At 39.5% G+C, this 13,659-nt stretch overlaps 1 protein-coding gene across 6 annotated transcripts in view; it reads right to left on the minus strand.

Moving 5' to 3' along the window:
* The window catches only part of SLC26A5 (solute carrier family 26 member 5), a 37,291-nt gene that overhangs the window by 5,003 nt on the left and 18,629 nt on the right, over positions 1-13,659 (minus strand). For 5 of the 6 annotated variants that reach the window (XR_004842350.1, XM_009641383.2, XM_009641382.2 and 2 more), the window contains exons 4-14: positions 11,685-11,795; positions 10,957-11,135; positions 10,259-10,423; positions 8,043-8,195; positions 6,726-6,808; positions 6,484-6,631; positions 4,652-4,765; positions 4,264-4,341; positions 3,368-3,463; positions 2,481-2,587; positions 1,226-1,295 (exon numbers count right to left, since the gene is read on the minus strand). Coding sequence is in view for 5 of the 6 variants with exons in the window: in XM_009641383.2 (XP_009639678.1) it covers positions 1,226-1,295; positions 2,481-2,587; positions 3,368-3,463; positions 4,264-4,341; positions 4,652-4,765; positions 6,484-6,631; positions 6,726-6,808; positions 8,043-8,195; positions 10,259-10,423; positions 10,957-11,135; positions 11,685-11,795 (1,304 nt within the window). In the remaining variant the exon portion in view is untranslated. The remainder of the gene's footprint in view (positions 1-1,225; positions 1,296-2,480; positions 2,588-3,367; positions 3,464-4,263; positions 4,342-4,651; positions 4,766-6,483; positions 6,632-6,725; positions 6,809-8,042; positions 8,196-10,258; positions 10,424-10,956; positions 11,136-11,684; positions 11,796-13,659) is intronic. The other variant, XM_035896852.1, reaches the window with a different exon arrangement.

Below are 13,659 nucleotides of genomic sequence, written 5' to 3' on the forward strand. Positions count from 1 at the left end.
GCAATCCATGCCATGTAACATTTCTCCTTCTTTATAACAATGAAATGTACAGACACAGAAAGGAACTAAACATTTGCAGTTTTCTGATGTTGCTATCTGCAGCTGGTATTAACGTTAGGAAATTGTGCAGGTCTAGGAATGCTTCCTTTTAGCCTCACTTTCTACAGGCATATTGACTGATACTTCTCTTTCTTGTCTCCTCTTCCAAATCTTTGGTTTTAAACAGGCCTTCAGAAAGGTCTCGATATGACTTCTTTCTTCTAGTTTAAATGAAGTCATCTCTAAACAAGCTGCACTCTGACATTTTACATGCAAATGACCTGGCCAACAGCAGAGATCCAGCCCGTCATATGCTGCCAACCCCACCTTCATACAGGAGGAGGAAATGCTAACTGCATTCAGTATAACAAAAATGGAGTCTCCTCTTTGCATACAGCTGTAAACATGCCCACATATACTTCTGCTTTGTATCATATTCAAAAGCAGAACTGCTGGTGAGAGAATGTTTTCAGATTATAGCATCATCTTTTCACAGAGGTTTTTACAGACTGTTTTTTTACTAAAGAGGGATGTAACCTTCTAGCAGCATCTCTGAGAACGTGGCAGAGAGTGCAGAAAACTGTAGTTGCTGTTTGTGAATAAATACACCATGTCTACATCTATTATATTGAAAAAATGTACTGCTTTCACCAACTTTTGGTTGAATGAAATGGCATTTATAAGCAGCTAAGTGCACAGTGAGCAACTGTGCCATTAATCATGAATATTTAATGAGCAGGGGATGGGTGGAGGCAGGGAGATGCTATTTTGAAGATTTTGTGCAATTCTGAAGAACAGATCCCTTCGGGTTTGGGGTTCCATGGATTTCATGCAATACGGCCACACAAGGAAAGAAGGTGGCCTTGTATGCACTTGTGTATATAGCAGGTTTAGCAGTGGTATTCCCATAAACCTTACCATTTTGTACAAGCTAGTACAATGGAACTATTATAAAGGCTACTTTTGACCACCTCCTGGTCAAATGCACATGCAGTACAAAAAGCTAGCATTTTGAACAAAGTAGCTTTTACTACTAAGATTAAACTTATTTTCTTCCCCTTCAACACAGGTGAATGTCAGGCAGACAGCACTACATGTGTAATATGGTAGGGCTAAGCAGCAAATCGCCACAGTTGTCTTGGCTCCGCTACATGAAACTCTTCAGTGCAGAAGAATACATTCCTACCTCTTCGTAGTCTTCCACGTCACAGTAGATGTCAGTGTCAGGAATCTGACCAAGGATTCTGTATTGAGGGCTAGAAAGAAATGGAAGCAAATGTTTCGGTGTTATAAAGGGGGACAGTGAGTATTCAGTACAGATTGAAACTTATTTTAGTCATTCTGCAGTGCCTGCCTGGTACAGGCTTACCTAAACATGGTCAAATGTAGCGGGCAGTTTATGGCAGGAACATAATGAAGGGGCCATGTAGCGACCAGACAAGTTTGCTTCTGTCAGTGCAAAAACAATTTAGAAACTTAGCACTGTAATGTTACCATTTTCTGAGAAGCATGGGCCAAAGCATGCAAAAGGTACAGGGCAAATTTTCTTTGGTGTGAACAGGTGCAACTCCATTGACTATCTTGACAAACGTGAAAATTCATATTGGCAGAAAACATGTCGCAATTTCAAAGAGCCACTCTGCTCCCAGCACAGTGCCTGAGAAGATGAATATTCCCAACTCACAAGCAGTGTGACAGCCAAGTGCATTACTGTTTTGTTTGCAAGAACAAAACCATATGGAGATGGCAGAAAAAGACTCTCATTTATGCAGAGCAGAGATCTTGGAATTTGGTTTCATTCCAATGCAGACTGAAACCAAGAGTTTTATACATTTCCCACTTGGATATCCCAGACCTTGAGCCTGGAAGCCTCACGTAACAGTCCTATCCACGTATGCAGAAATCATTTTGCTGTAGACCTGGAAAGCTTCACAGTAAAAACTTTGTCACTTTGAATGGGGGGAGAGGAGAAGTGATTTGAAAAACTAGAAGGGCAGGCACAATTTTTTGACGAGTTAGAACTTTCTTATAAAATACCTAAACATTCATCTAGTGATAACCCAACACAACTTCTGCTTGACTGTAACTATTAGTGCACACAAAACGTAATCATTCACTGAAACTAGCATCAAGCAGATTTGAATTTCTGAACTCCAGGCATTAAAAAAGTAAACAAGAAGATTAACCAATATAAGAAACCAAAAATCTTCTGTTTATTACTGAAATTGCAAGTTTCATGCCCCCTAGAAATTTTGTTCTCAGAAAAATACAATGTGAACCCTGGATCAGAGCCACAGGGCATGATCTACAGTATGAAGCAGATTCTATACTGCATGCAGTTGAAGAGGCTGGAAAGGTCTTCTCCTTATTTGCACCCCTTAAACAAACAAAACCAGATAGAAGATCAGCAAACACTAATTTTGATAAAGAAGAAATCTGACCTTTGTGTTCTGTAAATAACGGTTATCATTGCAAACGCTACTGCAGTAAGCAAACCATAGTCTAGTCCCAGGAAAAGAGAAGCCACAAAAGCTACCACCCAGATGGCCTAAAACAAAGAAAAGCTCTGAATTATTATGCATTCTTATCTGTTAACAGCAAAAACAATAGCATAATTCAGCCTCAAACCTATGTATCATTTCTGTTCAGGAATAGGCTATAACGTAATCCATCATGACAGCAGACTGTAATTCCCTCAACCTTTCAGAAGGGCATAAAAGATCAAGGCGCACTAACATGACATCTGAAAAACTGTCACATATTAATGTCTGAAGTCCTGTTCTCCAAGGAATCCTGTGTTACCATCAGACTCCAAAGACCTTAGGATTAAAAAAAAAAAAAAAGCAAGGTCTGCAAGCAGCTCTCACTTACTTCCATTAGCCAGTTAATCCAGGAGAAAAATGCCACCAAATTGTTCCCTGCGATACACTCTTAGTTCTGGCCCACTCCAGCCAGGTCTTTGGTTTATCTTAAAACATGGCAAATACCTTCAAGCAGTTTCCTTTGTTATTCTGTATTTCAAATTCTTCTCAGAGAGTCCCACAGCCATCAGTGCAGTTCCTATAGCAACACTGCAAAAGCTTTGCTTTTACTGCAACCAAACTACTTCTGACCTGAGTTAAAGGTTGTTGAACAACAGCAAAAACAGTCTTGTCTGCAACAGATCACTCTTCTAAGGTACTTACAGCTCCATGTCTTATGTTCATCTGCAGTGCAACACCAATTTGTAACTCCTTGATAAGTTTCTATGCTGTTTTGGGTGTTAGGAAGAAGAGGAACAACAAATTTAATACAGTAAAATATTTGCACTGAGCTATGTATTGCTTACCAGTTCAACTTTACTGGTTCTCCAGAAGTGCGCGATGTCTCCAAACTGTTTAAACATTCCTTTCAGGTTCACCATTACAATTGCAGCTAGCACTGTCTATGAATATTACAGAAATACAAATTTCAGAAGCAAAATAAACCCAATGCCAAATAACTTCAAAGCATCACAAACAACCATATTTCTGTGCTTCGTACAACTGATATAAGTCTACTGAACAGATGTTCCCTTAAAAAAACAACTTTTCAAGTAGTTCAGTGGAGCCATGCTCTTACTGGAGCTGCAGAAATGAGAAGCCAGAGTCAGTACAGTTTGATTTACTCTTTCCTGGCAGAAGAAATCACATATTCCTGAGTTCCATGCAATTATAGTGCCTGTAGTGCCTGAAGCAGCTAGGCTATATCTCAAATTCAAGTTTACAATATACTGCAACATTTCCTGCAAGTATTATGTAGGTGTAACCCAAGGTACACATCCTATGAAAAACCCCAGGACTTGCATATCATCCTATGCACACCCCAGAACCAGGTTTTTTTTTTTTTTTTTTTTTTTGGAGAATATATTTATTCATGTATTTTTACACAAATAACTAAAACTGCAGAAAAAATAACTTCTTATGCTAAGTCATCATCTAGCCCCAACCCCTTCTTTATTCATGTATTTTTACACAAATAACTAAAACTGCAGAAAAAATAACTTCTTATGCTAAGTCATCATCTAGCCCCAACCCCTTCCCAGCTGAGCTGTTACTTTAAAAGACAGTAACTTTTTAACCTCTTCCCAGAATTCCTATGTTTGAACTGTGTTTTCTTACTAGTGATCCTGCAATCTCTGTTTTAAGCAATACTCACTGGCCTGCTCACCGACAATGCAAGGCCCGACAGGCAAAACTCCCTTACCTGTGGAAGCGGTTCAAAGAGGTATCCAATAGCCACAATCACCAACAGAACCATAACTGAAGAGAGCGCACCTGCAATCTGAACAAAAGCAGCAAGAAGAGGTGTCAGAGTATTAAGAAGTGTCCCCAAAGGGCAAGATCAGCTAACCCCTTCTGTGCTTTCCACAAAGCTGTTTGTTCAAGTGGCTTTTGATCCCTCCCACTCAGTTCCTCCACTGTGACTGCTGTACAGCCTGCTACCCTGGCCCAACCTGGCCAGGAACATGGGAAATTCCAGTTATTCCTTTTGCCCCAGGCAGAGAAACCTGGCAATCTATTGAAGCTTCAGACTTTAGCTTTGGAGCTCCAAAAAGCATACTTTGCTGGGCTCAAAATTTGGGTTTACATACCTGAGTTTTCCCACCGGTGCTTTCCTGAACAAGACTCCGAGACATTGAGCAAGTGATTGAAAAGCTTTGGAAAAATGACCCCACAGAGTTGCATATTCCCAAGGCAATAAGTTCCTGCATTAAACAATAGAGCAAAAAAAAAAGGCAGTTATACCTAGCAACTGTACAAAGCTGGAGCTATCCATACATATTAAGAAGCACATCTTATTTACAGTGCTTTCTAGCAACTTTATTGTAGAGAATAATCAACCTTACTGTAGCTTATACTTGCGGTTCTCACACATGCCAAGTTGATGCATGTTAAATTATCTGTTAAATAAAGTTAAATCATGTATCTGATGAAGTGTTCAAGACATTTCCCATCCTTCAATGTTACGGTAATGAGTCACACTGAAAACTAAAATGAATGACAGCATTGCTTGCTTTGAGGATTTCTTCAACTTGGGGATAATTTGAATTTTAACACTGAATATACATGGAAAAGGGTTTCTTATAGAAACATTGTTCTTTGCTTCCCTCTCTAACTATCTGTTTAGTACTACTAGAACTAAGAACAGCCTTGGCTGTGTTTCCAAAGGTGGTAATCCATTGCTGTACATGAAAAAAAAAACATTTTGCAAGATCAGAGGTCCATCTATCTCAGTATTGTGTTTCTGACACTTAAGAAAGCATTTGCTTGTAATGAGGCCTCCCCAAGTCACTCTGCATCCTGCTATTTGTAACTGACATGATTTGAGTTACATATTTTCAATAGTTCTCAATGAGTTTTTCCTCTTTGCATTTGTACAATCCTTTTTTGATTCATTTAAACACTCAGCATGCACTGCATGAGGTGACAAGGAGTTCTATAGTTTAACATCCAGGTGAAGTAGCATCTGACACCTCCTTGGGAAAAGATCTAGATGCTTAACTCAGATCAGCGATGATTACTTTAACTAATGTAAATATCGTTGATGCCATTCATGCAGCTACGGATTTGTCCTCTTCTCTCTTTGGGTAACCAAAAATGATATGAAGGGTGAGATTCAACTGGCCAGATGTAAAACTCTGTAGGTAAAAGTAATTTAAACTCCATTTACTCTCAGAGAAAGATAGCCATTTTGAGAAGGGGGAACAGCTGATCTGATCTGTGCGGTGTCAGATACTTGCTCTAGGAAATGAGTTACAGCACATGAACTCTGTCTCCCCTGGCACCACAATGATATCAACCAACAATCCAATTGCAATATTGATTCCAAATGGCACAGGAAGGGCAGAGTAGGTGAGAATGATGCATTGTTTTAGTTTAGAAAGTCCCTAACCACAGTCTTTATCACTCAAATCATGATCAGAATGCTAACTACGGACAGGGCCAATTGCTGCCCCAGAAAATGACAAGCTGCCTATTTGCAATGGGTGGGAATAAAAAGAAACTATAAAACATAACTGGAATTTCTAAACCTTAGATAATAGTTCTTTGACACATAAAGCATTGTATTTATCACATGGGAACTCTATGCTTCGCTCTCTTACAGAAAGCAGACATAAAGTAGCTGCCCATCAGGACAGCAGGCTAAGTAATGTCTGCCCCAACAATTAATATTCATGCATATGTCCAAGTCTAACAGAAGTAAGTTTCCCAAAATGAAGCTAAAAGTGAAAATGGTTATTAAAACACCACCAGAAGAAGAACTCAAAATAATTCCTGGCATTTAAATGTGTAGGCTGTCAAAAACCTGACCTGATTCCACTACAAAAGAAAACCTCATTTTTGTCCAATATCCCCTTCTACTTTGGTAACGTAACAAAGGTGCTACTGAGAATTTTCAACAAAGCAACCCCAATACTTTTACCTGATTCCCATCAATGGTGTAACCATGTTTAAGGGCAAAGATCTTGGCCATTGACACAGCCATTGAAAATCCAACTATTGCTATTGCTATTGCATCCACAAATATTGCTGGGATGAGCTGAATCTCAGGAACTGCTGGTGGACGTAACCTTGGAGATGAAACAAATATTTACAAATTACTATAATAAAAGCTACACACCATACAGAAAAGGCATAGCTTGAATAAGAATATATCATTCCTACCCTTGAGGAATACTCCCAACAATATCCACTCCATATGACTGACTCAGATTCATTCCAGCTGAAACTCCTGTGCCAATAATTACCTAAAAATCCACAAACACATTTGTAAACATCAGCTAGGAAGAGATAAAGCCACCTGAAGAACTAACAGTTAGCTGATTATGAATAATACACACAAGGGATTACGTTTATTTGTCATTCAGTTTTCTAAGGGTTAGGGAATAAAGAAGCAGATAAAAAAGAGGAAGCATAATGATTTTCCCTCCATCATGTTCAACCCCCACTGATTTTATAAAGTTTTCTTGGAAACAGTTAAATGGAACATGCTATGGTATGATCTGAATCACTCAAATTCCCTTTGCCTGAGCCAAGCTCAGGCAGAATAGTGTAATGGGAAATTAAATGCAAGGACAAGCCAAGGACATCTGCACTGCAATATTTTCATGTGCATTACCTGCATGCTATCTGTAAACAAAACCGGTGCAGCAGCAATGAAAGGAACAGGTGTAAGATTGCTCTGCTATTGTCTCACTATGAAATACCCTATTACACCACCTCCATCATCTTTCAACACCATCCCTTTTCTTTGTTCCTTCTATCTAGATTGTACCCATACCTTCAGTTATTCCCTTTCTCGGCTCTGATTTTGTGCAGGTTATCTGAGAGCTCTAGTTATCCAAGAACTCATTTTTAAATCCAACCACTTTTAAAGGTGAAAGGTTATCTGAGATGTGGGCTTTGTGTGTATTAAGATAATTTGCTTTATCCATGTATTTTAGTCATTCAATGACTGCAGTCAGTTATCAGTCTCAGTCACAGAGAAAGGAAGGTTAAGTATTAAGTCCCACTGGTTCCCACTCTTCCTTCTACAACTGCATTTTAAAAAGCAAGCCCTGCAGAGCCTCTGAAACAGGCACCTGTAAGCACCTTCCTTCAGATGGGGTTCCTTCAGGAGGGGCTCTTGGACTCCAGGTGGGAAATGCCAGTCAGAGGCATGTCTCAAGGAGAATCATTCAGGTGCCGAAACTCCAGGATAGAGTGGGTTTTACAACAAATCTCTACCTACCCATTGCCATAGGGGACTGTGGGTGTTTAACTGGGTTTTCAATTCTTCTTTGGGACTCTATGCCTAAAACTTGGGCATGTCAGTCCCTAACCTTCTGAGTATCCAAACCTTCAATTGGATCAAGCCTCAAATGAACTATGTTCAACATAAGTTACTCTAAAGCTCAGTAAGACTTGACAGAAAATGAGATAAGTTTCTACAGCTTTAGAATGGTTATGTAATTTAACTATAGAATTTCACAACTGGCTTACCACAATGATCTCCATAGGAATAGGAACTGGGAGCTGCTTCTTAAAGCGGAGATTGATTTCCTTGCCAATCAACAATAGAACAATGCATGTTAATCCAACAATCAATGCAGCAATATTGGTCGTCGTTATTTTTGAAAGCACAGCAGCTATGCTCTGTAACAAACCAGAAGTATCATAGTTATTCCTAAGAAAATATAATCTTTATAGAGATTTGCCACAGAAGAGCAAATTAGACACTGCTGTTCAGCTGTGGTTTTATTCTGTATTTATAACCACAATGAACCAGTGCCTCACCAAAATCCCCATTGTTTCCACAAAACACAGGAGTTCGTAGTATCTCATGCTTTTGATGCACTTGCAATCATTTACAGTAATAGTCTTCCTCAAATGGGGCAAAATTTGGAGAAAACACTACCACGGGGGAAAAGTCTACACTAAACCACATCTTTTATCCTCAAGATTTTCACACATATTTCATACTGGCAACTATGTGAAAGCAATAAACGCAAACTCCTTCTAATACCTTCAAATATGCTTTGGCAAGTCACATCTACTTAGAGGTGCATAAACCATTCTAAAATGATAAAGCTGCTGATACAACCATTGAGGTTACCATAGCAATATGATTAAATAACTGACCTTGCAACACTGCTGAACTGGCCATTATTCCAAATATCTTTTAGTTGAAAACCCTATTAAAAGGGTGTTAGAAAAGAAAGCTTGCTGGAACAGACAAGTTACTAGAGGGTAAGTGATTCCCCTACCAATTACTCCTGAAGTGGAAGACCACCTGAAGTGGAAGACCACTTCATTTAAAAAAATAAAAATAAATAAATGATATCTGGAGAGATCTTTGAAAGAAGATGTACATACCCTTCTTTAGACAGAAGGAAAATCACAGCAACTATCAGGATATTATACATTCAAGATGTCCTGGTAGTACATCTTGAATGTACACTCTCCCTCCTATTTGTTTGGCAGTTAGTATGTCTGGTTTCCAGATTAGTGAACCAAACAGCAAATTTAGGAATTAATCATTAGTGCAGCCTTGTTTCCAAAAGGTTTGCACAAATATAAAAGAAAGATTCCACAAAGTATTTTTCTATAGCCTCCAAGTAGTTGAAATCCCAAAGCTTCATTATTGCTGAGCCATCAGTCTGCTCAAAAGCTTGGGTTTTCACAGGTATCAGAGACTTGTCTGCAAAATCAGAGCATCAATTTTGCGATAAAAACTTGGGGCTTCCTAGACTAGCAGGCAAATCAGATTCAGATGCATTTCAACTGTGCTTGTCATAACAGCAAGTTATGAACCGCAAGTAATGCTGATATAAACTCAAAAACTTTGGGTTTTGATTTCAATTAGAAACATCCCTTTAAACAAATCATTTGCTTCATGGGATCCATTACATTTTTTTCAGAGCACAACTGTCAATTTTAAATTCAAGTAAACAAGAGCTTTTGGTTTTCCTTAAGTCATACTAACCAAATCCCAGCTTTACACTGCATGGTTTTTCTTCTGTGCTCGCTCATCACTTATGTGTTAGACAGAAGGCAAATGGAAGATCAGGGTATGAGCTATGTCAAATACTGGGTCCCCTACATGCTCTCAGTCAATCTCAATCAATCAATTTTAATGCTTAGGGTCTTCAATAGATAGCAGTGTTTTACAGCGAGTGTCCTTATTTCAAAATAGTTTTTCCTACTACTCTAAAGAACAGGTACATTTATGGTGACACAGCACTTTGTGTCCAACCGCACTACAAAACAGCTTATAAACAGGAAACGAAGAATACTCCTATCAGGAACTGTGTGTGAAATTAAAGAAATACAGACTAGGCAAGGCTCCGAGAGTAACATTTCCTAGCTTTGCAAAACGTGTGTGGTCTACAGGAAAGCATTTCAGTAGCACATTTTCCCACAAAGTACAAGAAAGAGACTTGCTTTAGTGAACATGATCTGTTCATATTACAAAACTACAGTTATCAGAATCCTAAAATCTGCCCATCTCAGACCACACTGATCTATCAAGTCACACCCAAGCTGCACTTTAAGATGCTCGTATATTGCTGTGGCACATAAAAACCTCATACCCAGTTCTGCAGACTGAAGCATTATTCTACTTAGTGCCAAAATAATAATAAAAAAAATAGGAAAAGGCTTAAGTACTAGATACAGACAATGCAGAATTTGCATGTTCAGTAAACGTAGTTACTCACATATACAACTGAGAGGGGTCCACTGTATCGGTTAGTCTTAATGCCAAGGAGATACTTTAACTGAGAAGTAAAGACATGAACTGCAGCAGCAGTAGTAAATCCTCGCACCAGAGGCTCCGTTAGATAGATGGCTACAAATCCAAATCGAAGCAGACCTAAACACAACTAATGAAGAAGAGAAATATTAACCATGTGACTCACATTGTAGACTGAACATCAGCACTATGCAGCAGACAGGCCACAGGACACCTCTTATTACCTCTCAAAGCCCAAGCTAGACCAGGCAAACCTGAATTTGGCCTTTCTAAAGCCACGGTTCAGTAAGCAGCCATCAGTGCACCAAATCTTCCATGCCACTGGCAGGTGCAATGTGGGGTATGGGCAAACATATGCGTTTGTATGCATTTGTGGACAGATTAAAGAACATCAGGTTGAGTTTTTCTGATGACATAGGAAAAAATGAAAGGGGGAAGGTCCCATTTTTCCCAGTCAAGCCAAGATGCCAGACAAAGACTTGCTCCAATGTATACCTCCCCACTTCCATTACGCGGCTGCCACGAAGCAGCCTGTATTCTACACAGTGCAGTGCTGAAGCACAAGTCCACTGACAGGGCATCCGCCACAACCAGCACCCCTTGCAACTGCAAGTCTAGCAGCAGCATCTGCACTTGCCCTTACAGCAAACTGCAAGCACATACCTGGATAATTCCTGAAAGGAAGGCGAGAGTCACAGCTACCTGTACCCTCTTGGTATCCCTTTCATGGTAATCAAAGGAATCTGTAACATTAGTAGAATTATAGCCTACAGAAGTAATTTCATCAGGCACTTGTCTCACAGCAACACCGCCAACCATCATACTAATCACAGCAAAGGTGCCTGAAATAAGAGGGAGAGGAAAATAATTGGTTAAAATCCTGGCGGGTGGGTTTTCTTAGGAGTGGTTCTTATTAAGAGATATGTAGAATTAAACTATAATAGAGTTTTCTACCTAAATATTGTATTTTTTTAGTCCCAACATCAGCTCCAGTACTCAACACCATTACAGCTAGTTAGATGGCGAACATACACCTCCATGGGAAGTAATCACTGTTGTTTTTTTCTGTCTCAGTTTCTATTATGCAAATGAAAGATTCATCCTGGCCACACAGACAGTTGACTGCAGTGATAAAATTATAGTTCAGGAGTTCACAGCACACATTTCTAGATCTAATATGACAAAGGATGTTCTTCTATTCCTATCTAAGTAGGACGGATAAATCAACAATAAAAAGTACTGCTAATGTTTGACACATTTGTGTTTCTCCTATTCACGTAAATTTGAATTTATGGGAAACAACCACACTTCCTATTTCTCCAATTTTATTTTTTACAGTTTTATTAAACACATGCACACACACAGACTTTCAGTTATCCATATAGATATACCTATTGATATGTGCTTGGAGGTTCCAAAAAAAGTATATAGAAAGACAGGATAAAACGAAGAATATAGGCCAAATACTGGGGGAACAGCTGCCAGCAAAGCATAGGCTAAACCTGGAAAACAGACACAAATATGTACGTTAGGCAAACCTCAGAAAGAAACCATCTGAAGCATTAAATCCTGAAAAAGATTTAAGCTTACTAAAATTGAACTCACCTAATAGGAAATCTAGCAACATATCACAGGTTTAAAAAACAAGAAATCTTTGCAGGGAATAATATTTAGCATATAGAATTCTGTAGGGCAGCACCTAGAAACCTAGTGGTTTTAGTCAGGAAACCAGAAGTATCTAAATACAGGCCCCGCAGGTGCGTGTGTCTGTGTTTGTGTGCATATCTGTGCACCTGTGCACTCACTGTCTTGCCTTTGTGGATAGAAGTACTTCTTAACAGCCAACAAACACTTTTTGTTACTTTTGTTTTCATCTGTCAAAGAATGTAATTAGAAACACCCAAAACCCCATAACCAGTGGGACAAGTTTGATTTTTCTCTTCTTTTTATCATCAGACATGATCTTCATAGTAACCTATGACTGATTAAACACTTCCCTCGCCCCAGAACAAATGGGATGACATAACATTTTATGCTTCCACAAATAATGCTCCAGAACGTAAAATGAGCAGAGATTCATTGCTTACAATCTATAAGGTCATAGAGATTACAGAATCTGGTATTCTTCCCCAAAACCAAGTCCTTTTTGTTATTAGGCCCTGTCCAGTTCATAGAATCACAGAATGTTTTGGGTTGGAAGGGACCCCTAGAGGTCATCTAGTCCAACCCAATGGAAGTGTGATCCACACCATTCCTGTTTGTAAGGGGGGGCTGGCAAGCACGGCAATGGAGCTGTGGGGGAACAGCTCTAAGGGACGCTGGGGAGGGACACCTCCCATGGCATCCCTCCTCTGCGTGACTGAGCGTGTGCTTATCATGGGACCCAGCTCACAAGCAAATTGCGTGCACCACATGATACGGTGTGTAACTGTCATGAGCAGTTCCAGCAGAATCAATAGTTCTGTACAGCTTGTGTTAATGAGAAATAGACACCAGAACCAAACAAATGGGCCTTGGGAAGAAAATGCTGTATCCTGGCTTGGCTTGGTTCTCCAGTTCACCTTTGCAAGTGCAGACTCATGACCCCTGAGGAAGCTGTGTGTTCTTATCACACTTGGGCAGACTGGTCCAAGTTAGGACCAAAAAGCTCAATGGTTCAGTCCAAATTACTAAAGGAAGCAATAGTTCACCCACCACAGAGAGCTAGTTATACTTGAAAACACCTCTCCTTATTAATTTATTTTTAAATTGAGAGACAAAGCATCAGGTTACAATGAAAGAACAAAAACAGGAAGGGAACTTCTGTGTTATCCAAGCACTCCTGCACAGTGCAAGAGCTCACATGGCCTTGCTCATGTCCTAAGCACTGTCTGAGTCCTAACCAAGACTTCATATTCCTATGAGAACTGGACTGATGATATCGTTTATTCTCTTGCAGCAATGAGCTTTTCATTAAGTACTTCTGAAACTCATCCCACACACATTCTCTGCCCCTGGGGCTACCTCTCATGCCAAGATTATCAGCAGAACACCCTGTACTGTTACAGCCAGGTCTTTAATATGGTGATGAACTTAACAGTACAAGTGACCAGAACTGAAAATCAGTGGTTTCAAAACCAGGAGGGTGGGTCTATGTGAAATTCCTGATCTGAATATCCTTTTATTCCTTTTCCTTTTCATTTGCGCTGGCATTTTTAAAGGCTGTCAGTGCCAAATGAGGAGATATTGATATGACAGGAGTTCACGGCTTAAACACCCTGGTCATCATAGTTCTTCCTGGAATGATTCCCAGACTTCTTTGAACTCATGCTTGCTACATTTACATCCATTCCAGAAAAATAAAAGTTCAACTTTTGTCATCTTAGG

This window comes from Egretta garzetta, unplaced genomic scaffold, assembly GCF_000687185.1.
Source record: "Egretta garzetta isolate BGI_Z169 unplaced genomic scaffold, ASM68718v1 scaffold156, whole genome shotgun sequence".
Lineage (NCBI taxonomy): Eukaryota > Metazoa > Chordata > Aves > Pelecaniformes > Ardeidae > Egretta > Egretta garzetta.